This window comes from Stegodyphus dumicola, chromosome 7, assembly GCF_044657685.1.
Source record: "Stegodyphus dumicola isolate Sdum_Otavi_A_Nest chromosome 7, ASM4465768v1".
Taxonomy (NCBI): domain Eukaryota; kingdom Metazoa; phylum Arthropoda; class Arachnida; order Araneae; family Eresidae; genus Stegodyphus; species Stegodyphus dumicola.
In genome coordinates, this window is record NC_140774.1 from 63713911 (window position 1) to 63741061 (window position 27151).

Genomic DNA, 27151 nt, shown 5'->3' on the forward strand with positions numbered 1-27151 from the left:
AATGGAACATCAAACATTGAGAATAACATAACATAGTAAGCTATCATCATGGCGGCTGGAGTTCGACTGATGTTTTTTCATATCGCCACGAGATGGCGTTTAAATAAAATAGTTCGGTTACAGTTCATGAGTTCATGGCGTGAATAAAATAGTTCAGTTACACTTAAATAGGTCTGTTACAATACTATAATAAAGCTAGAACGATGTATAAAAGAAATTAAGCATACAAAACAAAAAAGAAACAGTTTTTCACCGTTGATTCAGTATTTCTCATTCAATTAATTCAGTTCTCACTTACATAAATACTTAAAATATCTGTATTAAAATTACGAATTATTAAATAAATTAAATTATTAATTATTAAAAATTAAATTATTAAAAATTAAGTAAATCTTAAACACTTATTTCCTCGAAAAAATTCCAGAAAGGATTAAGCATGATTTAAATCGCAATAATAAATGAAGGCGTTATCTTTGTTGTTGCGAAGCTACGTTTCTCTAGATTGGCAACAAATTCACTACTCAGCTGTTTCAAATGTAAACAAGCAATGGCTGCCATCAAAAAAATTATTAGGCTTAGCGGCACTTAAGCTTTAAATTGCTGATAATTCTAAAAATATTGCATACAGATTTACTAAAGGCATAAAAACCTTAACCGGAAGATAAGAACAACATAATTCAATCATTTTTAAAGTAAAAAATGTACAATTTACAAACATATAAGAGTAAAGAAACTGAGATCACTGAGCCGGGTAACAGAGTGGATACATTTATATACGTTTTGCGCGGCCGATTGCAACCAAAATACGAGGTGCACATCTACATGTTATAGTAGTCCTCTATACAAAATTTCAACGTTCTGAGGCTACTCACTTTTGAGTTATGCGAGATACGTACGTACATACGTTCGTACGGACGCCACGAAAAATTCTCTTCAGAATTCATTTTAAAGCAGTTTTATAATTTTTTTGGAGGAAAAGAGTCTTTTTTTATTCTGTCCTTACGTACAGATATCACGCAAAAACATCGTTAAACTGCATTTGAAAGCTGTCAAAATGGATGTTTTCGTTGAAATATGCTGCCTGAAACTTTTCGCGATTACAATACTTCCTTTTTACTTCGTACAAGGAAGTAAAAGGAGCCGTGCTACATTAGTAAATTTACCATGCGTCGCATTTAAACCCCTTTGCTTGATGTTTTCTGTTTAAATTTCTTTTAAGAACTGATTTAAATTGTGTAAAATACATAACAGTACACAATATTTCTTTGTTCTCTAACATCAATTTCGTAATTTTTCGCGGAATACTGATTTCACAGTTTGGTAAATGCTTTAGACTTTGTGTACTCAGTACTGTGATAAATAAAGAGACAAATTCGTAAAGAAACGTTCTAATTTCTCTAATTCTGTAGAAAAATCTCTAACATTTTTTTTTTTTTTTAAATTAAATTAGGTGATGTGTAACTGATATCTGATATACTGAATATTTTAGAAGTTGGGAATTATACTTCACAAGAGCTATATAAAATGCTATATTTTACTACTTACATAATCCTTTTACTCATTATGCAGAAGTTTTATATATATATACATATTAAACAATAACTGGCTGCATGCGCCTGGAGTCAATATTTAAGAGAATAACCCTTTAGAGACCTTTCTCCAGCACCCTTTAATATAATAACTCTATCGTATTTTCTGCATTTTTACGGCGTGTCTTCGAGGTGTAACTGAAAGGATGTCCTGCTAGCAATTGGAAGGTAGAGCGTTCAAGTTCCTGGGATGTCATCGTTGATTCTTAATGTTTCCCGGCTCAAATATTATGAATTACTCCTTAAGTGGCGCTTGAACTAAACTGTAGAGGACGCTAATTCACCTCCGCCAGGATTTGGCGACTGGGTCCCCTCCTTCCTAAGTGCTTTTTAAATAAGAGAAGCATTTCAAGTATTTTCTACCTCTTAACCGCATCATTTTCTGGTGTGGTTGGAAGCACATCCGGCTAACAATCGAAAGATCTGGAGTTCGAACCCCGGTTAGGGCATCACATATTTTTAATGTTTCCTGCTTTGATAAACATAATGTAATCACTCTGCATAGTAAACAAAATAAAGTAGTTTTTCGTCTTTCCATATCATGTGACAAAACTCTCCGACGAATGGAAAATTGATATTCAGTCTGCTTTTAAGGCTTCATTTCCTCAGGACAATTGGTTGGAAATTTTAAACTGACTATACAGGAGAAGAACAAACATTAATATATTCAAAAGTTTATATTCTCGAGAATGGAATCCAAGATGTAATAGGATACTTTGATACTTTAGAGCTATACTGGCTATTAGGGGGAGATGAATAGATTTAGTAGGATTTTCAGTAACTCTACTTATTCAATCATCGATGCTAAACAATTAGGATACTTTGATACTTTAGAGCTATACTGGCTATTAGGGGGAGATGAATAGATTTAGTAGGATTTTCAGTAACTCTACTTATTCAATCATCGATGCTAAACAATTAGTGGTCTATAATTATTATTAATTAAATTATTCAATTCTTATTATTAATTTAATTAAATTGTTCAATTATATTAATTGAATACATAAAAGAGTTTAATTTTAATCTTCTGTAATTCACTTCTTCTTCTTCACTAAATATTAATGTGGTGATAAGTCATGATAAGCGATAAAGGAGCGCGCGTTGATATACCGTAACCCTAAGGATAAGTTTTCAATTTTTAATGCGTATTGTGCCTGATTAAAGTTCTTGGCGAATCATTTATTGTGATATGGACAACGAAGATCTCTATTAATAATGATAATAATAACAAGAAGAAAGAAACCTTAGATTGGAACAAACTTCATACAACAAAAATTAAAAGGAAATTTTATATAAAATCTCCGCCGATCTAGAATTTTTCTCTTTACGTTCCTCACGTTTCCTCTAAATTCTGCAAGATAATAGACTTATCTTTTCGTATAACGAGAAAGGCTAATTCTAAGTCGAAACTTCTAGCGTAACTAAGATCTATGTTTCTGTATGAAGAGCACTATATCTATAGCTATGATTGATTCAAAGCAAGGTTAAGTTAAATTTATTTACACTATATACAGTTAATTAGTAATAAATCTACATATAGAAAATTCTACAAATCAAAGGACATAGCTTAATATACCATTCCCGTCTAGCATATAACATCTAACTAAACTTTTTTCTTCAGGTGGGGGGGGGAGGCGCTCCTATCGCCGTATGACATCATATTTCTCTACATTCGTCCAAAATACATATCCTAGTGAAAATAAATAAAATCTTAAAAAAAAAAAAAAAAAAACTGATTTAAAAAAGCTAAGCTTTTCATTAAAATCAACTGATTAGACATCAAAGCTTTACACTGCACTATTCTTAAATTTCGTTGATATACTATAAGATGTTTCTTCCGCCTTCTTAGCATGTCTTCGTACTGTAGTGGTGAGCACACTCGACGCGTATTCGAGAGGTATGTGGTTCGAGTCCCGGCGAGGGCATTGCTCATTTTTAATCTCTCTTGCTTCGAAATAACCGAATAGCTTTACAGTGGCGCCCGAACTAAAGGGTGGTGAATAATGATTCTTTACCACCAGGATTTGGCGACTGGGTGCCCTAAATCCCCAGTCGCCCTTTAAAAGAGGTTCTGTGGCCTTCTTAGCATGCTTTCGTAGTGTAGTGGTCAGCACGCTTGACACGTATTCGAGAGGTCCGTGGTTCGAGTTCCGGCGAGGGCATTACTCATTTTTCATGTCTCCTGCTTCTAAATTACCTAATGTCTCTACAACACAAATATAAATTTCCAAAGCTAAAGATTAGGTCTAAACATAGAAGTGTGTATGTGTGTATGTATTGAGAATACGGCAAAGCACACAAGGGCTATCTGCCTAAGAGGAGGGATGCCTTCGTGGAGGACTTTCTAAGGGAAACTGACTCGTATACACGTTACACATGGGGAAAACCACGAAAACGCCCATGTAGCCAGCCCGTTCGCGGGATTCGAACCTCGGACCGAACTACCAGTGTTTAGCGATTTTACCGCTCGGCCGCTGGTGGGCCCTAAACATAGAAGAGAAGAAAAGATAAAAATAAGTCTCCTTTTGTATTTAACTTTCTTTTTAGCCGAAAAGAAGAATGAATTACAGCATCATTTCTCAAACTTTTTTCAAGCGAGAACCACTTTTATTAATTAGAATATTCTGCGGACAGCTTTACTAAGCCTTTGAAAACAATTTTTTTTTGGCATTTGTTACTACAGGTGCACTAATGTTTTTCAAATACCATTATTTAGAATTCTTTTAATTTTTATTGGTGATAAGTAAATAGAATAAAATATGTATTCGTTCTTAATAATTCAGTAATTTGAAATTTATTTTTTGTATTCTTTCCTCCCCCCTTTTTTTATATATATATTCAGGAGGACACAGATTGCGAAACGCTGGATTAGAGTACTACGGATTAGAAAATCGGTTTCTGCAGGAATGTGTGTATTTTTCAAGCACCTTACTCCTGGTGTCACTTCACAATTTGCTACCAGGAACAGGTCAACAGAATTTCAGTTTGTGTTTACAATTAAATGTTTAGGTTATTATATATTTAGATTATATTTATAATCATTATAAATTTAGATATATTTAATACCTAGATTTCTTCACAGTAACTTTCACAGGAGTTTATGAACAAATAAATCCTTCATTTCTAAATACATTTATAAATAATTTAATAAATATTTACGTATTCTGTTGAGCAGATACATGCTTTTTGGAAGCATATGCATAAATACCCATATATATTTAATATTTTTCACTTTCGGTGTGTGCAAATCTTTAATTTCTGTCCATTCACTATCTCTCTCGAGTAAAGTAATTTACGATAATTTAGCATATACCAGAATGTTTAACATAAGAAATATGTTTAAACATAATTTGAAAGAAAATTGCATGTATTATTTTTAATACCCACTCAAAGTCAGTTTTCCTTCGAAATTCCTCCACGATGGCATCTCTCCCTTTAGGTAGATAGCCCTTGCATACCTTACCCTATTTAATAAAAATTTAACCTGAGCTATGTGCCTAATTACAAATATTTAACATGCATAAATTTATATTTACATTTAGCTATCAAATTTCAAACTTTTGATTTAAAACACGTGTTAGTACACATTCATTCACAAATTCAAATTTTCTGGTTAATACGTTTTGGCAGAGCATTCAATACGTCTTTTAGAAATTACACCCAGTTTAATAGTTCTCTGGTAATATAATAAATAATAACTTTCCATTTCACATTTAAACAATAATTTCACTGTCATCAGATTGCAATCCTGATTGCCTAACTCTGCATAATATTGCTTAATTTTTCAAAACGGTTAAAACTACTAATTGATCTAAATTCACAAATACTTGAAATTTTCATACTGCGAGGTGATCCAGAAGGTAACAATATATTGATATACCGATTAATAACATTGTTCATTTTTCATGTCTTGAAACTCTTTCAAAAATAGCAGACCTCTACTCAAGTATATGTGTTGAATAACAAAGATTTTTCTTTCCTAATTTTGTATTGCATTTAGTCATCAAGTAAACATTTTGCCAAATAAAATTAAAAAAAAGAGAATCTTAACTTTATTATTTTTTTTCATTTTTTAGTTAACCCAAAGTGATTGTTTTTCAGTTATAAAAAAATAAAATGATAATACGTATATGAATGACAAAACATGTATTTTCTTTAAAACATTTTGATGCTTGGAACATGAAAGTAGTGAATACTCTATCAAGGGTACCGAAAGACGTATACAATTTTAAAAGTACCGCAAAATCGCTGTTGCAAGTTATCGAAAACTTGCAACAGCGATTTTGCAGTACCTTTAAATCGAAAAGTTATCGAAAACTTGCAACAGCGATTTTGCGGTACCTTTAAATCGAAAAGTTATCGAAAACTTGCAATTTTTTGAGATTTTTGAACAAATGCCACTAAACTATACAAATTTCTATTACTCATCAAACAATGAATGTTTCTTTTATGCGGAAGTGTCCCGCTTTTCGATTTGTATGGAACTGTCGTGTGGGGAAATACTAGTATTAAAGCCAAGGTTCTTTTAAAGCGCTGTCGAGGAAGCTCTGGATGAAAACAAAAAACACCCCATTTGAAGACCAAAAGCAGGGAGCACTGCTTCAGTCGTAATGCGGAGTTTGCCCCTCCTTTTATTCTTACCTCTATGGGTGGGGCAGGGGAACATCTGTCCCCGGGCGTAGCCTCCAGGGAAGAGCCAAATTGATGCTCCGAAATTTTAGAATAAAGTGTTTCTCATTCTTGGCACACAGAAGAGGGGGGGGAATCTTCATTTGTGCCCGGGTGCTGAAAACTCTAGCTACGGCTTTGCCCACACCCAGCTATTGGAACGATAATTGGTGAACCTTGATTCGATTCTCCAGAGAACCCGTTCCACTGATCTACGGTCCACTATTGACTTCCTTTGCACCATATTAACCGATCAGTGCGGTTGGGCATCGTAATCGAGGCACGACCATGAAAACTAAGTAGATTCGCTTCCTAACTGATGGCAAATTCGTGTAGTATGTGGGTCATCGATTGGTTGCAGTTCTTCCGAATTTCTCTGAACAGTCTTCTTCGGCCTCTATCTTCCAGTTTTGTGAGTCGGCCGATGATTCGGGACACATTCCGACAATCAGCGCTCCCCTTCCACTTCTGAATCACATATACTGATGCCGATTTTGGGTATAAGGATCATCCATTTCTATGATACTCGAAGATTACACTTAGACGAGTAAAGAAATTTTCTGAAATGGGATTAAATTCATCTTGACTTTCAAGATTTTTTCTGAATATCAATGAGATTATTTATATTTTTTTCAGAAGTTCAGTTATTACACATTACTCTTTCAAAGAATCTTTTCTATTATGTGGTCAAAGAAGAAATCTATACTCCGCATTCAGAGAACGAAAGCTATGCAAAGTTTTTATACAAAACTGTGAAATATAAGAAGTTTATGATAAGGTTTAACTGCACCAAATAAATCGATATGTAAGAAAACTTGATCAACGAAATATTCGTAGCATAATTCTGGCTAAATTTTATTGTATCTAGAATCTAGTATCAGAGATGATCATACCGAAAAGTCAGAATTCATCATACGATCTCTGATACTGAGAAATAATGGTAGGTTCAACAATTTTCGTCATGAAATATTTTTGATGTTTTTCTCTGTCATAATAATCAAGATGCTGTTTGTGTCCTCCCAGCGCCTTATTTTTGAAACGAGCTACAATTATCTCACAGAAAAAATGGTCAACTTTACCACCACCTATTTTTTTCGACAGACATTTCAGCTCTGGTATTTTGCAGTTCGCGGGCTAGAACAGTTTTCCCTATAGTTTGGAGTGGAATCAAAAAAAGGGAATTTTCTGATTCAATTATTTACCGAAAAAGTCGTTCCGTATTTATGTGTACTGCCTATCATCCCAAACAGTCGCACGTGCTTTGTCATTTATGCAGTTATTGTCAATTCGACTCATATTTTCGGAGTTTTTAATTAATACAAATTTTTCAAAATTACGCACATTTAGGTAACTAGTTTTAAAAAGTCTCAAAACGATGTTTATTATTTTTTTATTCATTTTGTGATGCCATTATAATGTGAATACTAGGGATTGATGAATTGTTATTTGTCTTAAAAATACTAATTTGTGATTATGTATTCTGGGTTAGAATTTTTTAATTTCTGTTTGTACATGATTTTTGAAACTTATTGAATAAATCTTACATGAAAGGTTTAAGATCAATTTTATGATGAACAATTGAAATTTATCTACTTACTCATAATTATTAGCTGAAAATTAGAGCCGAAAATTCATATATTATCACATTAATTTAATATTTTACTAAATTCCTATAATACTCGATGACATGGTTTTTCATTCAAGTGTCAGAAGCGTATACTGACGTAGAACTTTTAAATATATTTCTAGATGTCATTCGGATCTGGCGAGTAATTTAGTATTAAGTGAATATCTTCTTCATTTCCTTACAAATATGTAAAAGTATATCCCATTTGAGGTAAAGCATGTTATTTCGATTATAAATACACCTCTTGAATGATAAGAAATATATTTAGGATTGATAACTGCCATTTTAAGCAGCCAAACTTTTATGCCTTTTTGCCTTGCTATATTTTTCATATAGAGTTTACTACTCGTAAAACTTAAAAAAAAAATATATATATATATATATATATATATATTGTGTTATTTGTTTGTCTTTGTTATTAAAGTTAGAATTATGCATAACTGGACTTTCTGAAAATTGTTATATTGTATTAATAGTATATAATAATACTGTAATATTATATATATAGTTTGGTAAATTTGGAAAACATAATCCTGTTATATATGTATTGATAAAAGTATGCTAGTATTGCTTTTTATGTTTTACATTCAAGGGAAAAAATTTTTATGAAAGTTTTTATAACATGTATACGTACTCTTCTGAATCCGCTCCTGATAATAGAAGAGTACCGAATTTGTATTAAAATTCTAGGCTAAAAATCCAAGTGTGTAAAGCAGCTGAACATTTATATTTGTGGTCAGGGGTAGATCCTTGATATAGTAAAGAGGTGGATGTTTTCGCACAGCGTAACAAATATAAACCAACTTTGTAGAAAGCTCTTTGCAAAAAGATCTGTCTTACATAGTAAATCACCCTCTAGTGCTGTGCTGCGCCATAGTTAATGAAATTAATCAGTCAGATAGCCTTGCCAATGTAATAAAGTAATATAATTTCATGGATATTTTGCTTCTATATAATCTTAGATATCAACCAATTTATTAATCAAATGTGAGTGCTATATTTTCCAAAAAATCAGATTATATCTTTATCTTTTACATGAGATGTACATCCCTGATAATATGTACGCTGTTTTAGTTGTCTTTTATGTGTGGTAACTCAGCAATGTTATTTAGGAATAAAAAAGCTCATCCTTTTAATTTCACTAATTGTTTATAATGCAAAACTAGTTGTAATTTATGTCATCTAAAATATTACCATATTAGTCTCCAGTTTGAATAATTTTCAAATTAGTTGAGCTGAAGTTAATTTTTGTCTTGATAGTTTTTAAATTTCATCTTTTTTTTTAAAGCTTTATGGTAAATAATACACAGAATTTTTATGATTTTTGTAAGAGAAGTGCAGTGTAATATTTACTTTTACACACACATTGAGTCAAGAATTTAGGGTATTTCTTATATCGAAGATATATTTTGGGAAGAATGAATGAAAAAATTATCATATAATATCTTTTGGTATTTATATTGAAAAATTTGGTAACAATATATTTATGGGGGGCCCTTGGTGAGTTTTGGTGGTATGTGGACATTGAGTTTGTGCAATTCTTTGACTTGTTATTTTGGCTTTGTGTAGCGGTTATTTTTGCGGCAAAATAGCAAGTCAAAGCATTGGACAGACTCACTATCTATTTACACATCGACCTATTTTCACTTAAAAAATCAGAGACTTGCATAAACTAAGCATTTCGCACTCCCTATTTTCATATACACATCGATCTATATTCGCTTAAAAAGTCAAAGGAGCAGCCAACAAAAAATATATAATCTCAATAAACTATATTTTAAATCAAACAATGAAATAACATAAAAAAGGTTGATCTTTGGATTATGGTAACTTGGCAATTTTTTGGCGAAAATTTGGCGACCAACACTGCTACAGCAACCCTCTTTTTTTTTTTTTTCACTGCCATTTTGTCTTCACGAAGTAAAGACATGTTTCTTTTCTTTTTATTTACTCAACACTTTTTTCAACAATCTACTAGCCGAATTACACTTATGCTAGAAATTTTATGGAACAAAACTGCTTAATCATAACAAATATTTACTATAAAATTGGGAAAAAGTGCAGAATCACAAACTCCTTGCCGCGTTTTTCAAAATCGCACATACACAGTAACCATGTACACGTCGACTTATTTTTACTTAAAAAAACATCCCAGAATTGCACAAAAATGGCATTGCGCACACTCTATCCATCTAAACTGCTATTTTCTCATGTATTACAAAAATTTGCACGAAAATGCAGGAAAATTTTGTGAACCTTTAAACTCGGTAAAAAGCACATATATGAAATTACCTGATTGCGAAAAATTATATACCCTATCCAAGGATAAACATTTCCACGTATAATATAAATAAAATATCCAAAAACTTTTACCTCTAAATTATCTATTATAAACGTCACCAACGAATTCATAACAAAACATTAAAAATGGTTACAAATACTTAGTGTCAAATATTTAAATTATTTCCATGCACGTTTACTTCCACTCAAACGTATACCAAATTGCTACAAACATAATTCACAAAATAACTATCATTTAATTAAAATATAATTAAACCATGTACACGTTGACTTATTTTTACTTAAAAAAACATCCCAGAATTGCACAAAAATGGCATTGCGCACACTCTTCACTATATCCATGAACACTGCTTTTTTCTCATAAATTAGAAAAATTTAACGAAAATGCATGAAAACTTTGTGAATCTTTAAATTCGGTAAAAAGGACATATGAAATTACCTGATCGCGAAAAAGTATATACCCTTTCCAAAGATGAACATTTGCACATATAAAATAAATAAAATATCCGAAAACTTTTACCTCTAAATTATCTATTATAAACGTCACCAACAAATCTGTAACAAAACATTAAAAATGGTTACAAATACTTAGTCTCAAATATTTAAATTATTTCCATGCACATTTACCAAATTGCTACAAGCATATAAGTCACAAAATAAATATCATTTAATTAAAATATAATTAAACCATGTACACGTCGACTTATTTTTACTTAAAAAAAATCCCAGAATTGCACAAAAATGGCATTGCGCACACTCTTCACTATATCCATGTACACTGCTTTTTTCTCATAAATTCGAAAAATTTCACGAAAATACATGAAAATTTTGTGAATCTTTAAATTCGGTAAAAAGGACATATATGAAATTACCTGATCGCGAAAAAGTATATACCCTTTCCAAGGATGAACATTTGCACGTATAAAATAAATAAAATATCCAAAAACTTTTCCCTCTAAATTATCTATTATAAACCTCACCTACCAATTTCTAACGCAAACATTAAAAATGGTTCCAAATACTTAGTGTCAAATACTTAAATTCTTTCCATGCACATTTACTTCTACTCAAACGTATTCCAAAATACTACAAACATATAACTCTCAAAATCACGATCATTAAATTAAAATATAATTAAATTAAAAAACACTACTTAAAATATAAATAAGCACATACATTAAATTAATAAAAATTAGCTTACAATCCTAATTACTTTAAACTAAATCATTGCTAATAACAATTTTCCAATAATACCAAATTAATTTATTTACTCCTTACATTTAGAACAAAGCATAAAAATAATATCCTCAAATAATTAAAAATACTAACTTACCTAATCTTCTACAGAATCTTAAGTGCATGGTGGATCACAAAATGTCCATTTTCACCAGATTTCTTGCACCGCCATTCAAACTTATCTAACGCCATTCAAACTATCTGTAATATCCTTCCTTTCACACAATCTCATTTCATACCCACATGTTGGACATTCATACTTATCCGCAATTAAGCAATTCTTTTCAATTACACATAAACGGAATAAAAATTTCGGATTTACTTTATATAGGGCCATGGGATCCAAACATTAAACAACACTGTTTAACAGAACATAGAATGCAACTAATGCTGTACAGCAGATATTTTAACAAATTTACACCCTTTTCTGATTAAAGAACAGTGATTCGTCCATTAATGTCACATGACATATCTCATGATCTCTCATTTCCCTCACGCAAAATAATGCGTAATCGGAACTGAGTACTTCTCACATTATTCCCAAAGTCCTAGGTAGTAACCTTTATCGCCTCCAGAATGTCGCCAAATTACCTGTTACCATATTCCAAAGATCAGCCAAAAAGAAATTCATCTTAGCACTATGCAAAGGAAATATCCACTTACCTTATTTACAAATTCCCTTGTCTTCAGTCAAACAAAATTCCTTAACAGCACCCAAAAACTTGCTAAAATTCCAAAAATTATCTGAACTAGAATATTTATACTGGCGTCACCACATAAATTCACAAAAATAAGAGTAAAACATATCCTAAATTCACAAAAATAAGAGTAAAACATATCCTCTGTAGTATAGGTATTCTCCGACGTTCGACCATACACATTTCCTTCCTACAAGCAGAACACTTATAATGGCAATTAAGTAAACCGGTCATTTACACACCAGTCAATTAATGCTTTTTTTCCTTTTGTTCCAAATCATACAGAAACTTCAAATTAATCTTACAACATTCAGACATTTTACCATGTAAACTACAAAATAACAACATACTGCTTGTCCAAAGTCCGTTCCATCTTTCAAATTCACTGCAATCACATAACCAATTACAGTCAAAAGTCGTTAATCGGGACTTCGGCGATTCCGGATTATCGATTTTTCCGGATTATACATCATCAGTTTAAATCTGGTAAGATGGCATGCAGAAATCATAAAATTAAAACTATGAAACCGTAATTTATGAAATAAAGAACAATTATGATCTAAAGGGTATCAAAATTTACAAAAAAAAAAAAAAAAAAAAAAGCTTAATATTTATTTGTTTACTTTATTAAACATTTCTTTAAATGTAAGTTGTTTAAGTTGCTTCGTTTTTTATGTGATAATACATTCTCTTTAATTCTATAAATAGACATAATTTCTTGTTCAGTTACAAAGTTCCGCTGTTCAAGTCCAATAATTGCTGTGTCGAGAATACCGACTAATTTGTCAATCGAAATTTTTTCATTTTCAGTGACCTCTGTCACTTTCTTCGCTATCGGAAGCGAATTATAATGACGAGGAATTTGATTTAAATCATATCAAAGACAGAGTACATCAAGATGAAATACTACATTTAGTAAGGAATTATAAGCCAAATAAAATAAAAACATCTGCTCTGGAGATAAGGATAGTGCTGACAGATCAACTTTCAATTCATTGCGCGCCACGGCGTTAAAGATAAACAAAGTTTTGATAAACAAACGTTAAAGTTTAGATAAACAAAGGATATGCCTTTATCCATTTTTTGCAGCAATTCCACTTTTTGTTTAATAGACTTGGAAACATACTTTCGCTTTGTAGATCCTTTACATATTAGTAAATATATATCAGAAATTCTATTTGACATAATCGAAAGTTCAAGCTTACTTTTATAAAATTGGTCTAACAGTCTGCAAAAAATAATAAGCCGGATCCAATTTGAAGATTAAGGAACAACGCAATCTGCAACATTAATTGAATTAGATAATTTTAGCTTAGCTTATACCGTCCGTTATACATTAAACGCGCATTCGTAAACGTATTTTGGGCACGTGCACATGCATATTCGCAGCCATAAAAGTCTTACGCGCATGCGTCAACCTGATGCATGCGCAGAAAGTTTGTAGTTTTGAGGTCCGGATTATAGATCATTTCGGATTATGGGTGTCCAAATTAACGACTTTTGACTGTACATCGTAATAGGGTTTCCATAGAATTTAACTGCTCAGATTACCATAAATGAAACAACTTGGCATTAAATGAAATAACAACTTGGCGATAAATGAAATAACAATTTAGCGATAATCCAAGGGGGCACTCTTCAAAGTTCTTCTGTTCGCTTGGGAGTTAATAGTTGGAGTTTTTATTTAACAGAGATTGTCATTTATGCTATGGATGTATTTTTAATAGCGAAGTACCTGCTTAAGTCCTAACTCTTTTAAATAAAATTTTACTGGATTTGCTCACCATATCAAAGCAGAACTGGAAAGCTTGTGGTTTACTTAGGGTTGTTGGCTGAATTAAAGTAGTAGAAGTAGATATATATATAAATGTTAATAATAAATATTATTAACATTATATTTAATGTTAAATTAGATGATCACGTTATATTTTAAAGCTAAATAAATTATCATATATGCATTCTGCTTAATATTATTTTAAAAAAATTGACTTTGAAATGCATTTTTGAAGTGCGCAGAGCTTTTCTAAAATGAATATTAGTACAAGGTTGACTTTTATTTACTTTTACATTTAAATGCATCTTTTAAGTCTGTTAAGACCATCCTTCTTTTGCAATATTTTATTTTGTTTATAACTTATATTGGTTAAAATTTACTCTACGGTACCTCTTGGTGAATAGCGTCCTTTTTGACGCCAAGATTGGCACCAATTTCAAGGTGCTGCTGATCTTTCCACCCACTACACAAAATCAAAGCAAGAAGCTCATCTGCTCAAAGACTTGCACAAACTCAGTGTGATTGTATACATTGATCTATTTTAACTTAAAAAATATCAGAGAATTGCACAAACTAGGTATTGCACAATGCCTTAACTTTGTCCATATATATACACATCGATCTTCTTTCACTTAAACAAAATCAGGAAGCTAAAACAAAGTTAAAATTATGTTAACCAGAAAAAATTCGCCGCTGTCTTAACACACAGAGATGAACAAATAACCAAAAATACTTATTTCCTAACATAAAAACATTAAGCAACAAATCTTCTAATAAAAATTAACACATAGAGACAGATAAATAAATGAAACATCAATTTTTTAACATACATTTTTTTCACGTGCATATGTTCATGCTTCCCACCACCATCTCCCATCCTCCACATAAGGAATTCAGTTAAATTTTTGGTCTCTTCTGCTCATCTGCTGTTATTAATATTCATCCTCTTACCCACCTTGGACATACTCAACTGATGGTACCCACAGCAAAATAATAATAAGTCCAAAATCCAAGACCATACCACACATGTGCAAGCAAACACAGCGACTGAAAACCAAACCCGGGTCCATACAAAAAGAGTTACTATTTCAAAAATAGCCAAAATCTAAATTTATCATAACATGTTTGCCGATATTCGCAGAAATAACCCTTTTTTAATGACAAAAACTAATAAAAAAAAAAAAATCCACAGTTTTCCCCAAGGCTAGTTTTGCCAACATTAGGGTTACCAAAAAACCTATTTCATGCAGCGGGCTTCCAGTTTTCATGGACAACTAATACCACTTGGCAGTTTTTTCAGGCAGAAAACAAGGGGTACCGTAAATTAAAGATCAGCCCTTATATTTCACATTTAGTAAGGATAGGTTCACATTTAATAAGGATATGAGTAGGACGTTTGCAGTTCATGCAAGGATGTGCTTCTAAAAATCTTGCATGCTGATTTCCTTTTGTAGAAATATATCAAAAAAAAAAAAAAAAAAAAAAAGCTTTGTACAAATGATGCTAATTATTATAGTATGTGAATTTTATTGGTATTTGTGTGATTATTTGAAATAATCTAAGTGTTTAAAAACATAAAATGGGCTAACAGTGTATGAGATGACTAATGTTGCCTGGAGTATGGTGTATAGTCATAAATGTAATAATACTACATAATAGTCGCTATGCCATATGTATAATTCATCTTTGATAAAGAAATAATTTAGTTATATTAAAAAAATATGTGATCATACAAGTTAGTGTATATACAAAGTGTAACAATTAAGTAATTAAGAGTGTATTAAAAAAAAGACATCAGTACTGATGTATAATATTACAGTCAGATAACAGAAGAAAAGACTCATAGAGATCTGTCTTTAATATAGCTCTTAGAGAAAATATCATAGGTCCTGGGGTCTCTCAATGAAGAAACTTTCCTTTAAAAAAATGGCTTTAGAAAGAAAAGTTACAAGGTGATAAATCAAGCAAGGAGGAAGGATTACAGAATGTAGAGTATTTATCTTCTGTTGTGGCCTTGGCACAATTGAGGGGATGAAAAGTATGATTCATTGCCAAATGCTATAAGCATTGATTGTAGTAAACAATTTCTTCACTATTTACACACTCTTATGTCATTTAATATATACATATAGAAGGAATTTAATATAAATTTTTATTTGTTTTAGTAGTTAATAATTTTATAATTTATATAGTATTTAATTAAATAAATTGTAAAATTATATTATTTTTTTTATATTCTTTTTTTTAATGTAATTTTGTTAGCAATTTATTAAAAAAATATATTTTCTTTCTCATTCCAGCATGCCTTCCTGGTGTTACGATTAGCACATTCAACGCATATTTGAGAGGTCTAGGTTCGAATCCTGGTAAGAGCATTGCTCATTTTTCATGTCTCCAGCTTCAAAATAACCTAATGACTACAAACATACATAATAAACTCCTTCTGGTGAACACAATTCAGCAACTGCTGGTATGCATTGCCAGATGGTTTCTTTTTCAGCATATGATTGCATATTATGCCCATTTTCGCAAATTTTCTCCTGTTGGTAAAATAAAATTTATTGGGGGGGGGGGTACTATAGCATCTACTTCAATTGATGGTGGGCTAAAAATAATAAGTATAATTAAATATTTGCAATGAAAAGTCACTATATTTTAAAAGCAGAAATTCTCACTAGCCAAAGAAACATGAAATACTTTTAAAAGCAACAGCAGAAGAAACATATATGTGCAGATCAGTAACAATAAACAATTGTTTCTCTCTCATGGGCAGTTGTTTCTTGCCAGTTCAGAGGTGCGTCAGATCAACACTCACAAAGGCTGCAACAGAAGATAAGTACAAAATATGTAATATTGTACTTGTTTTTAACCAGGCATGGCTGTATATTAACTGACTGACTGGTTGGAAAGTGTAAATTTGCTCTACTTATAATCGCTGTATTGTGTACTTCGCTGCATTTGCTGTATTGTGTTTTAACTGATAACATCATTTTACCCTATGCTTAGGTCGTTTGTTCTGGGTCATCAGAAGTTTCTGACTACTATCAGTGTGAAAATGAAAACATTATAATGACATGAAAGGTATCATTGTTTATTTTTATGTATTTAGTATTCTGTTTATATTAATTTGATGGGTATTTACTTATTTTCTTGTTGAAAGTTGGCAGAGATATCACCAAATTTGTGTTGGTCATTCTGACATAAAATTGAATGTACAATTGCTTTTTATTTAATTAGATAATCAATAGACACTTAATCTAGATATAGGACATATAAAAAAGTTAAATATGACGTACACCAATTATTTGGCAAAAGTTTAGGAGGAGCAGATTGCTCTTAGATAATCAAAAGAGAGAAACTGGCTGATCATGGATAAATTGGAAATATATAAATCATGGTGAAGGTATTATAAATATGTTATGATAGCATGCTTATCCAGTAGTAGTGCTAAAGCACAATTGTTAGTAATGGTTTTTTGTTTGTTGAAAATGGCTGACAGGAAAATTTGAGAAGTACAAAATGATGTTTATTTGCAACTCATTCTATTTGTATGAATTGGTTCTTTATAATGAAAATTTTTAGAAAATAGTTTTGTTTCCTAAAGGTTGAATTAAATAACACATTTTTGTCAGTAAATGTATTTATTTATGTTGTCATTAAATGTTTGTATGACTCATAATACATTTGTGAAAGAAGTGATTATATTTTTTAAATGCTTAAAAAATGCAATGAAATCAGTGAAAATTTAAAAAAAAAAAATGATAAAATTAGTAATATAAATTTTAGTAGCATAAATAGAGCTGGATGTAAAATGTTATCAAAGGAAAATAAAAATATGAAAAATAAAGTAATTGCTTTTGCTCTTCTTGTTACCCAGCGACAGTGACCACCTTAGTCAGTTGCAAAAATTGGAAGGTTAATTACCAGAACTGGTGAACTTAATCGGTGCATTTTTAATGGGCAACATCTTTAATTTTTAGACTGTTTTGTTTAAGAAGTTGTTGCGTCATATCATTATCAATATTTTTTTTGTCTAAAATATTTACCATTTTAAATTTATAATGTTGCAAAAGAAGCAGTTGCAGGGCTCGTACGGTTCTTAAAAGTCCTTAGGTTTTTGGAATCGATTTTTGGTCCTTAAAAGTCATTAATTTCAGCCAGAATCGGCAGAAGGTCCTTAATTTAAATCACCTGAAATTTCTGTCTGTTTTTACAACTACCATTTGAGTGTGAATTAGTACTTTGCAGAAATTTTTTGGCGATTCACAGACAAATGTGGTTATCTTTTGAATGGGTTAGTGTGTGTGTGTGTGTGATTATGGCAAAGCCTCGAGGGCTATCTGCCTAAGGGGAGGAATGCCTTCGTGGAGGACTTTCTAAGGGAAACTGGCTCATATACACATTACACATGGGGAAACCATGAAAACGCCCATCATGGGTTATAATTTGTTCCTATTTCTAATATAAATGGTGGGATACTTGAGTTTCTGAGCAAGACGTGAAACATAAGCATTTAAAAATTATTTCCTCTTAAACAACTTTTTGCTTTGGGGATTTTTGGAATTGATTGACCCATATCTTCTTTATCGGAACAGTTAATCCTTTTCAGATGGCTATATATGATTGTTATGACATGTGAGAAAACCAATATATATTTTGATATAATTTTCAACAACTGTAAATCTGTGACTTTTTATTTATTTATTTTTTGGTTAATAGGGTTAAATCTTGTATGAATAGGGTTATTTTTTTAAAATGATTCATAAAACATAAATTATAAAACTAAAAGTAATATGCTAATCATTTATCAGCTATTTCATTGGTATTTAAAAAAAAAAAAAAAAAATTCTACATCATTGTACACAAAAATCTTAATTTAGCATACTTCACATATGGACTGTTTTTTACTATGTGATATGACACATTAAATTTACATATATTGTATTCTGTATATTTTATTTTATATTTCCAAGGCGTGTAAAGATTTACATAAAATAAATGCAATAATTTTTCCAAAATGAAATAGAAAAGGTTAAGCTTTTATTTACTACAATTAAGAGTGTCAGTTAATTATATGTCACTATTATCTTATACATTAGGTAATAATTTTTATTTTATGTTATATGCAGCCACCAGCAGTGCAAAATATATAACACAAACTGCTTATTTTAAAATATAAAAGTGCCTGTGCTATTAATTAGATTTATCCCAATACATCAGAAGCAGTTAAAAAGGATAAAATTTTAACTTGTGCATAATAATGCATTAACTATTTTGCTTTTATATTATACTTGTAAATATTCTGGAATTTTTTAGCTATATTGTTTCAAAATGGCTGATCTCATTCAAAATGTACAACAAGTATATCAGAAGTGGGAAAAGAAATCTGCTCCAAATGCCAGATACAGAAAAAACCGAAATCAGTTTCCTCATTCTGTTTCAAGAACAAATAATGAAGAAGTTGCATATGTTCCAGATCATGGAAACTATAGACAAATAAGAGATAGGAGAAACAAATATCGTCCAAGAATTCAAAACTTCAAACTTGTAAGTTGAGAACAAGAATGTTTTTTATTGTATCATTGATGGCATATCTGTGACCACATATATCAGTGATGACACAGCTGTATGCACAAAATGCAACTGTTTTTCTTTTTGAATTTAGTTCAGAATTTGCATTCATGTTAATAAGAATTTATTTTAATTGTTTTATTTTTATTTTATGCTTAACTGCTTTTAAATATCGGTGGCTTTGCTCAGCTTATTCTGTACATTTTTGTCTCCTCATCAATTCAAATTTAGTATAAGTAGGGTAATTTTTAATGTATCTTTTAACATCCAATTATTAAGGTGCATATTCTTTTCTCTGTTGTAAATCATTGATTATTTATTTCATACTTTCATGTAGTTGTGGTTTTTCTTCCGTTTAATTTATGTAGTATATAAAATTCTTTTTAATAATGAGTCTTTTCAATTTTTTTTTTAATTCAGTGTTATAATTATTTGTGATTTTAATGCTTTTTATAGCACCATGCCTGAATGTTCTGTATTTTTTCTTAGCTAATTTGATTTGTAAAAAATTGTTTGTTTCATTCAGGGGGAAGAAATATGCCTGCAGAGCTAGAGTTGGGCATTTTGTAACTTCTTGATTTGCTAAGACCATTACTATATTATGTTTACCATTACTATATTATTTTTACATTTTTCAAAATGTTGAATTAACTAAAAAGCATCAAGAAAGGATTTAATATTGAATCATGCAGAACATATTTATGTGTAAAAGCAATTGTTAAAAAGGCTTTCAACTTTATTTCGATTATTTATGCATGCCTTGTATTTATCACCCTGCATACAGGAAATGCCATTGAAACTTTTATATCCTTCAGAAAATTTGCTTTAAGAAATCTAATTAAATTTTAAAATATATTTTGGATGATTTTTTTAAAGATATTAATGATGAATATGAAGTATTTGTAATTTATGATAAGCAGCAATAAAATAACATGTAAAAAATTTAAAGTTGCATATTTTCCCCCAAAAAATTAGTGAATCTAGCATTCCCTTTCATAGATGTCACCACTATAGGTACCTCAAGTCTATTTATAAACTTTCTTCCTCTTCTCCCACAGCCTAAGTATGATGGACTTGCACAGTTTAAAATGGCTCCTAGCATATTCCCTGAGAGCAAGTCTAGACCTTTCATGGGAGGTGCATGTGCTAAATGTGTTCCTTTAAGCAAAGTATGTCTATCCTCCTTTTTTTTTTTTAAAAAAAAAAAAGTGTCTTTTCATAATATACATTTGTGGTTATTTGGTTTACATTATTTACATACAGCTTATACTATAGTACTGATTTTAAAAAATTGTAATACAGCTTATACTATAGTACTGATTTTAAAAAATTGTAAGTTAATTTCATGCAGTCATTTTAATTTAATTTTGAAGTTATCTTAATTAAATATGTTAAGAAAGTCTTTTAAATCAAGTATATAATTATTTTTTATTAGTGTTTTAGCTTTCAAATTAATTTTGAATATTTCATTTTAGTTTCGAATGTGTGTTAACGCTATGCCTTCATATAACTTTTTTTTTTTTTCTTTTTTTTTAAATATTAGGCATCTGTTTTAGACACTTCTGTTTATTCTCTTGGTGTGAGTAATGCTCTACATATTCCCTTTTTTCACAGGTAAGATATTATATAAAAATCGAATTAATTTTATCAAAAGATTATTTTTTCATTGCAAATAATTATTTTTTCATTGCAAATAACATCAAACTTTGATATGCTAAAATTGGAGGGGGTTAAAAAATAAGTGATAAACTATTCAACTTATTGAGAAGTTTTAATTTAAAAGTCTACATTTTTACGTCATAGGAGGATGGATAGGGTAATATAATCCTGCTTTATTAAATTTTTCAGATTTGAAAATTCTATTTTCTCTTGTAACTTCAAAATTTGCAGGTATGATAGTTTATATTCTTGAACTTGCAATTCTTGAACTTGCAGTTCTTGAACTTGCAGTTCTTGAACTTGCAATTCTTGAACTTGCATTTACACTGCTGGCCATTAAATTGCAACACCTGGAAAGAATGATCTGATGATCGTCAAGATCACATGAAAGGATATGCAGATGATTAGTATTTCGGTGCATTTAGACAACACAGGAAGGAGAAACAACATCTCAACCACTGCATAAAAGAAACATTGTGTAGTGGATTTCTCATTTGGAAAGTGCTTTGTAACGTTGGAGTTTGCTCAGAATATCATGTTATGCCTCAAATAAGAAGAGGAAATGTTTATGAGGACGTTTCAGAATTCGATAGAGGCAGGATTGCCTATCAAAAGTGTAGATTATCGTTCTGTGATACCGCCAGTCGCACTGGTTGACATTCAACAACTGTCATGCGAATATGGAATCAATAGATTGGTGAGGATCATATTGAATGGCATGCAGGTTCTCAACACCCTCCCATGACTAGTGCGAGACGGGGCAGACATATTGTGAAGTCAGCCCTGCAAAATCATATGACCACGTCATGGACCATTAGTCAGGAAATAGGCATGTTTGCAGCATGCCCATTTCTTGACTTATAAGGACCTGACTTTGTAAGATGCATAGACGTTTGGAGCAGTGTAGGCTATCAGCATTACTTCGGCTTCCCTTGACAATGCAGCATAGAGAAAGACGACGACTCTGGTGAGCCGAATGACAAAGCTGGATACAGGAGTGTCCCAATGTCATCTTTTCAAATGAGTCCTGGTTTTACGTGTAGTATTTTGATAGTCATATGCATGTCTGGAGTGCCCTAGGAGACCGCATGTCGCCTGCTTGCATGTGATATCGGCATAGGGGCCTTACACCTAATGTGATGGTTTGGGCTGCCATTGGTTACATGACACGAACATCTCTAGGTTTGGATCAGCGGTAATTTTGACGCAGATGGGTACGTTTCTGACATCTTATATCCAGTGGTTGTGCCTTATCTTTGAATCTCTCAAATGCCATTTTCCAACAAGATAATGGAAGACCACATGTTGCCTATCGTGTTCTGAACTTCCTCGATACACAGGGTATTTGATTGCTGCCCTGAGATGGAATGCTGTTACAGTTATAATTATTTTAAATACACATCACATCCCTTCCTCTAGTTATAAACAATAATAAAAAATGACAACATCAATACAAGTACATTCGCAATATGCCATACAATAAACAAAGTTACATAAATATGATATATGCAATATGTTACATTATTTTGCTCCATGACAAAGTCTCTATACCTTGAAGGTTGTCTAATCAACCATCCACTTCTTGTTACTGTATTATTGGACAAATGATCTTGTTGATTTCCTATATTAATTGGCAAAGAAAGATTATCAGGGCTTCCATTTGAATTTTTCTCTTTATCTACTAATATATCATCATAATCATTATTAACATTGTAAGGTGAATTTGAAAATTTTATATGGAGTCTGTTTCTTTGTAATATTTCCCCATTTGAATTTCTTACAATATAGGATCTAGGAGCTTTATGTTTTGAAATTATTTCACCTTTATCCCATTGCCCAGTTCTAAAGTTGAACAAGGTGATACTATATCCATATTTTAACTCAGGCAGTTTTTGTGCGGTTCTATCATAATAATATTTTTGCTTAGCTTGAAGTGCACGAAATTTGGAATAAGGTTTGTTTACTTTAGTATTTAACAATTTATTACTGATAGGTAATTTTGTCCTTAGTCTTCTATTAAGTAAAAGTTGTGCAGGAGACAAATTTATTCCACTAATTGGGGTATTTCGATATTCCATTAAACATACACTTATATCTTGCACTATTCTCATGATATTTTTCACTATTCCTACAGCTTTCTCAACCAGCCCATTACTTTGAGGAATCTGGAGCTACTAAATTTAAGTTCGAAATCCCAATCCTCAGCAAATTTCTTAAATAAGTAGCTAATACAGGGATTATTGTCGCAAATGACTTCATTTGCAATACCATACCTGGTAAAGATGTATTTTAACTTTTATCATGATTTCATTTGCTGTTTTATCTTTTATGTTAGAAACCTCAATCCATTTAGAGTAATAATCGATAACTACTAAGTAATTTTGATAACCAAATTACAAGATGTCAAGGGCAATTTTTTCGAAAGGTTTAGTTGGAATTTCATGTTGCATTAGAGGTTCTTTTTGATTTCTATTTCTGAGTTTTTCACATATTTCACATTTGGAAACAAGCTGCTTAATGTAATTTGCCATACCTGGCCAGTAAAAAATTTCACGCCCTCTACTTTTACATTTCTCAATTCCAAAATGGGCTTCAAGAATTAACTGCAACATATCTTTTCTCAAACCATAAGGTACAATTAATTTTTCATTAATAAATAACAAGTCATTAATATAAAGATCATTTTCAACTTTAAAGTATATTTTTGCGCTACTATCTACTTTTTTGTAACATTTAGGCCAACCCTCTTTAATATATTTCATAACTATTTGCAAATCTGGATCTGATTCAGTTTCTTTCCTAAATTGCACCACTCTTCTTTCACTCATAGGCAAATATTTTGAAATAATGTGAATAACATTTAACATTTCAGGATCATCACTAATAGTTTCATTCACAGGATATGCACGTGACAAAGTGTCAGCAAAAAGCATTTGATTTCCTGGAACATAATTTATCTCAAAATCATACTTTAGTAATTTTAAGATCATCCTTTATATTCAAGAAGAGATTTTATGCAATAGTTTCTTAACAATTGCCATTAAAGGCTTATGATCACTTTGTACTGTGACTTTTCATCCATAAACAAAATTGTGGTACTTTTTGAAAGAAAATACTATGGCCAATAGCTCTTTTTCGATCTGTGCATAGTTTTTTTCACTGTTAGTTAGGCTGCGAGACACAAATGATACAGGCTTACCCTTTTGAATTAGACACGATCCTAGGCCATCCTTCAAACTATCACACTGTATAATTATATCCTCATTACCACTGAAAACTTTTAAAATTTTAGCTTTAGTTAGCAGTTGTTTGATGTTGTTAAATGACTCTTCCTGAGTCTCTCCCCAATTAAATTCTAGCTTTTCTTGAATGATTTCTTTTAAAGGAGCAGTAACTTTAGATACATTAGGTATGAATTTTCACAGAAAATTTAACATTCCTAATAACCTCTAATTTTTTATTTTGGTGTTGGAATATCAATAATTGCTTTAATATGACTAGGATCAGGTTTTACACCTGACTCAGAAATAATTTGGCCTACATATTTGACTTCTGGTACCCTATATTGTAATTTATCAGGATTAAATTTTAGAGACCTAGCTCTTTCAAGAACCTTAGAGATAATTATATCATGAGTAACCTCATCAGATCCTGCAATTATGATATCATCAAAATAAACTTCCACACCCTCAATATCACCAAATAGTTTTTGGTTTCTTTCCTGAAATATTTCTGGGGTAGAGGATATTCCAAATGGCATTTTATTAAATTTATATCTTCCATAATGAGTATTAAATGTACATAGTTTAGAATTAGTTTCATCTAGTGGTACATGCCAAAATCCATCTTTTAAATGTACAACTGAAAATACATTTTTAACCTTCTAACCTACTAATTATATCATCTGGAGACGGAATTTGATAGTGTTTCCTTTTAATTACTTTATTTAGATCTCTAGGATCCAAGCATAATTTAAGATTCCCATTAGGTTTTTCAACTATAGTACAAAGTCCGTAATCCGGAAGTCCATTATCCGGAATAATCTATAATCCAGACCTCAAAGCCACAAACTTTTTTTTTGTATGCTTTATGCATTGGGAGGATGTGTCTGCAGATACATTAAAAAATGCTTGGCATAATGTATGGCCAGCTACCATATTTCATGGTGAGGACGATGAAGATTATAGCCGAGAATTTGAAGGTTTTCGGACATCGCAAACTAAAGGTGAAATTTTCCAGTTATTGGATTTTGTAAAGAAATGTGGAGAAGTGGTAAAAAACGAAGATAATATAACAGAAGTTTTTCATTGTGACAACAATGCCCCAATCATCAATCAATTAACGGACGGCGAAATCTGTAGTATGGTTCTAGATCCAGAAAATACCGTTTCCAATAGGTGGAACTTTGTAACTGAACAAGAAATGATGTCTGTTTATGGAATTAAAGAAAACGTATTAGCACAAAAAACGAAGCAATTTAAACAACTTGCATTGAAAGAAATGTTTAATAAAGTACACAAATAAATATTAAGCTTTTTTTTTTTGTAAATTTTGATACCCTTTAGATCGTAATTGCTCTTTATTTCATAAATTACGGTTTCATATTTTTAATTGTGTAATTTCTGAATGCCATCTTACCAGATTTAAACTGATGATCTATAATCCGGAAAAACCCCTAATCCAGAATTGCCGAAGTCCTGACGAATCTGGATTACGGACTTTGTACTGTATAACCAAACTTTGAACCCAATCAGTTGGTTTATTTACTTTTGATACTATCCCTTCTCTTTCAAGTTTATCTAAAGTATCTTTTAATTTAGGCTGTAAAGCCTGAGGAACATATCTTGGTGGGGTGTATTACTGGTATTGCATCATCTTTAAGGGTTATATGATATGGTTCATCAGGAAATTGCCCTGTACCTGTAAAGACATCTTTATATTGAGCAATTAAATCATTTTTATTAATGATATTGCACTTTAAGGAATCAATCTTTTCAATTAGCTTTAATGCAGAACAAGCTGTTAACCCTAATATAGGCTTAGATCTTACATCAAGAACATAAAACTGTAAAGGTACATTCTTAAGCCTTTCAGTTGAATAATTATTTATAAGAGTACCTTCTGGTTTTAACTTTAAATTACCATATGCAGTTAAGAAAAAATTAGTTTCATTAAGTTTAGGCTTAAGTTTAACGTTATTTAAAACATATAAAGGCAAAATATTTACTTCTGCACCAGTACCTAACTTAAAATCAACCTTGAAAGACTTATTATTTACATACATTGTAATACTTTTCACCTATGTTTCACTTACCTTGTGAATATCCTTATTTACTTCATCAATAGAATTTGATAGTTCTTTGGTTGATTTTGCACTTAATTTAAATTCACTATGCCCGTTTACTGGTGGATCTATCATTACAGAGTCAACAAACACACTATGTTCATTATATATACCAAGTTCATTATTTGGTATTTCAACTTCATAAATGTTCTTGGGACACCTCACGGCAAAGTGATTCTTTATTTTGCATTTCGCACACGTCTTTCTGAAAGCTGAACAGTCCCGATATTTGCGCTTCCACATTTCTTGCAGTCATATTCTAGTGTTGATTGCTTCTGCTGTGATGACAATTTCGGTTGCACTGACTGTTTTTATTGATGCTGCTGTTTTCTATATTTCTTCACACTGTTCACAGTCGCTGGATCATCTTTCATGTTCCGCAGTTGCTCTTTGCTTGTTTCAGCAGCACTGACTATTTCTATAGTTTTTTCTAATCCAAGGTTAGATTCTCGAAGCAAACGTTCGGTCAGACTCCTATCTCGAATGCCTAATACAATATGGTCACGAATCAATCCATTTTCTTGTTTAGCAAACACATAAGTTTAAGCTTAAGTCTTTAACTGTGTGACATAACATTCAATTGTTTGTCCTTCTTGCTGGCTACACGAAAAGAATTTGTAACGTTCATATACGACATTCTGCCGTGATGAACAATAATCTTCAAAAGACTTCAAGACCTCTTCA

General features: G+C 31.2%; 1 protein-coding gene across 4 annotated transcripts in view; it reads left to right on the top strand.

The window, feature by feature from the left end:
- The first annotated feature begins 7392 nt into the window (after window positions 1-7392).
- The window catches only part of LOC118200992 (glycerol-3-phosphate acyltransferase 1, mitochondrial-like), a 115680-nt gene continuing 95921 nt past the window's right edge, over window positions 7393-27151 (top strand). Inside the window, exons 1-6 of one of the 4 annotated variants that reach the window (XM_035372994.2) lie at window positions 7393-7604; window positions 16194-16259; window positions 16900-16974; window positions 19210-19440; window positions 20523-20633; window positions 21008-21078. In XM_035372994.2, coding sequence (XP_035228885.1) covers window positions 19225-19440; window positions 20523-20633; window positions 21008-21078 — 398 coding nt within the window. In that variant the 5' untranslated portion in view covers window positions 7393-7604; window positions 16194-16259; window positions 16900-16974; window positions 19210-19224. Of the gene's footprint in view, window positions 7605-8073; window positions 8095-16193; window positions 16260-16899; window positions 16975-19209; window positions 19441-20522; window positions 20634-21007; window positions 21079-27151 lie in introns of those variants that run through there. The other 3 variants (XM_035372992.2, XM_085820350.1, XM_035372993.2) reach the window with 3 other exon arrangements.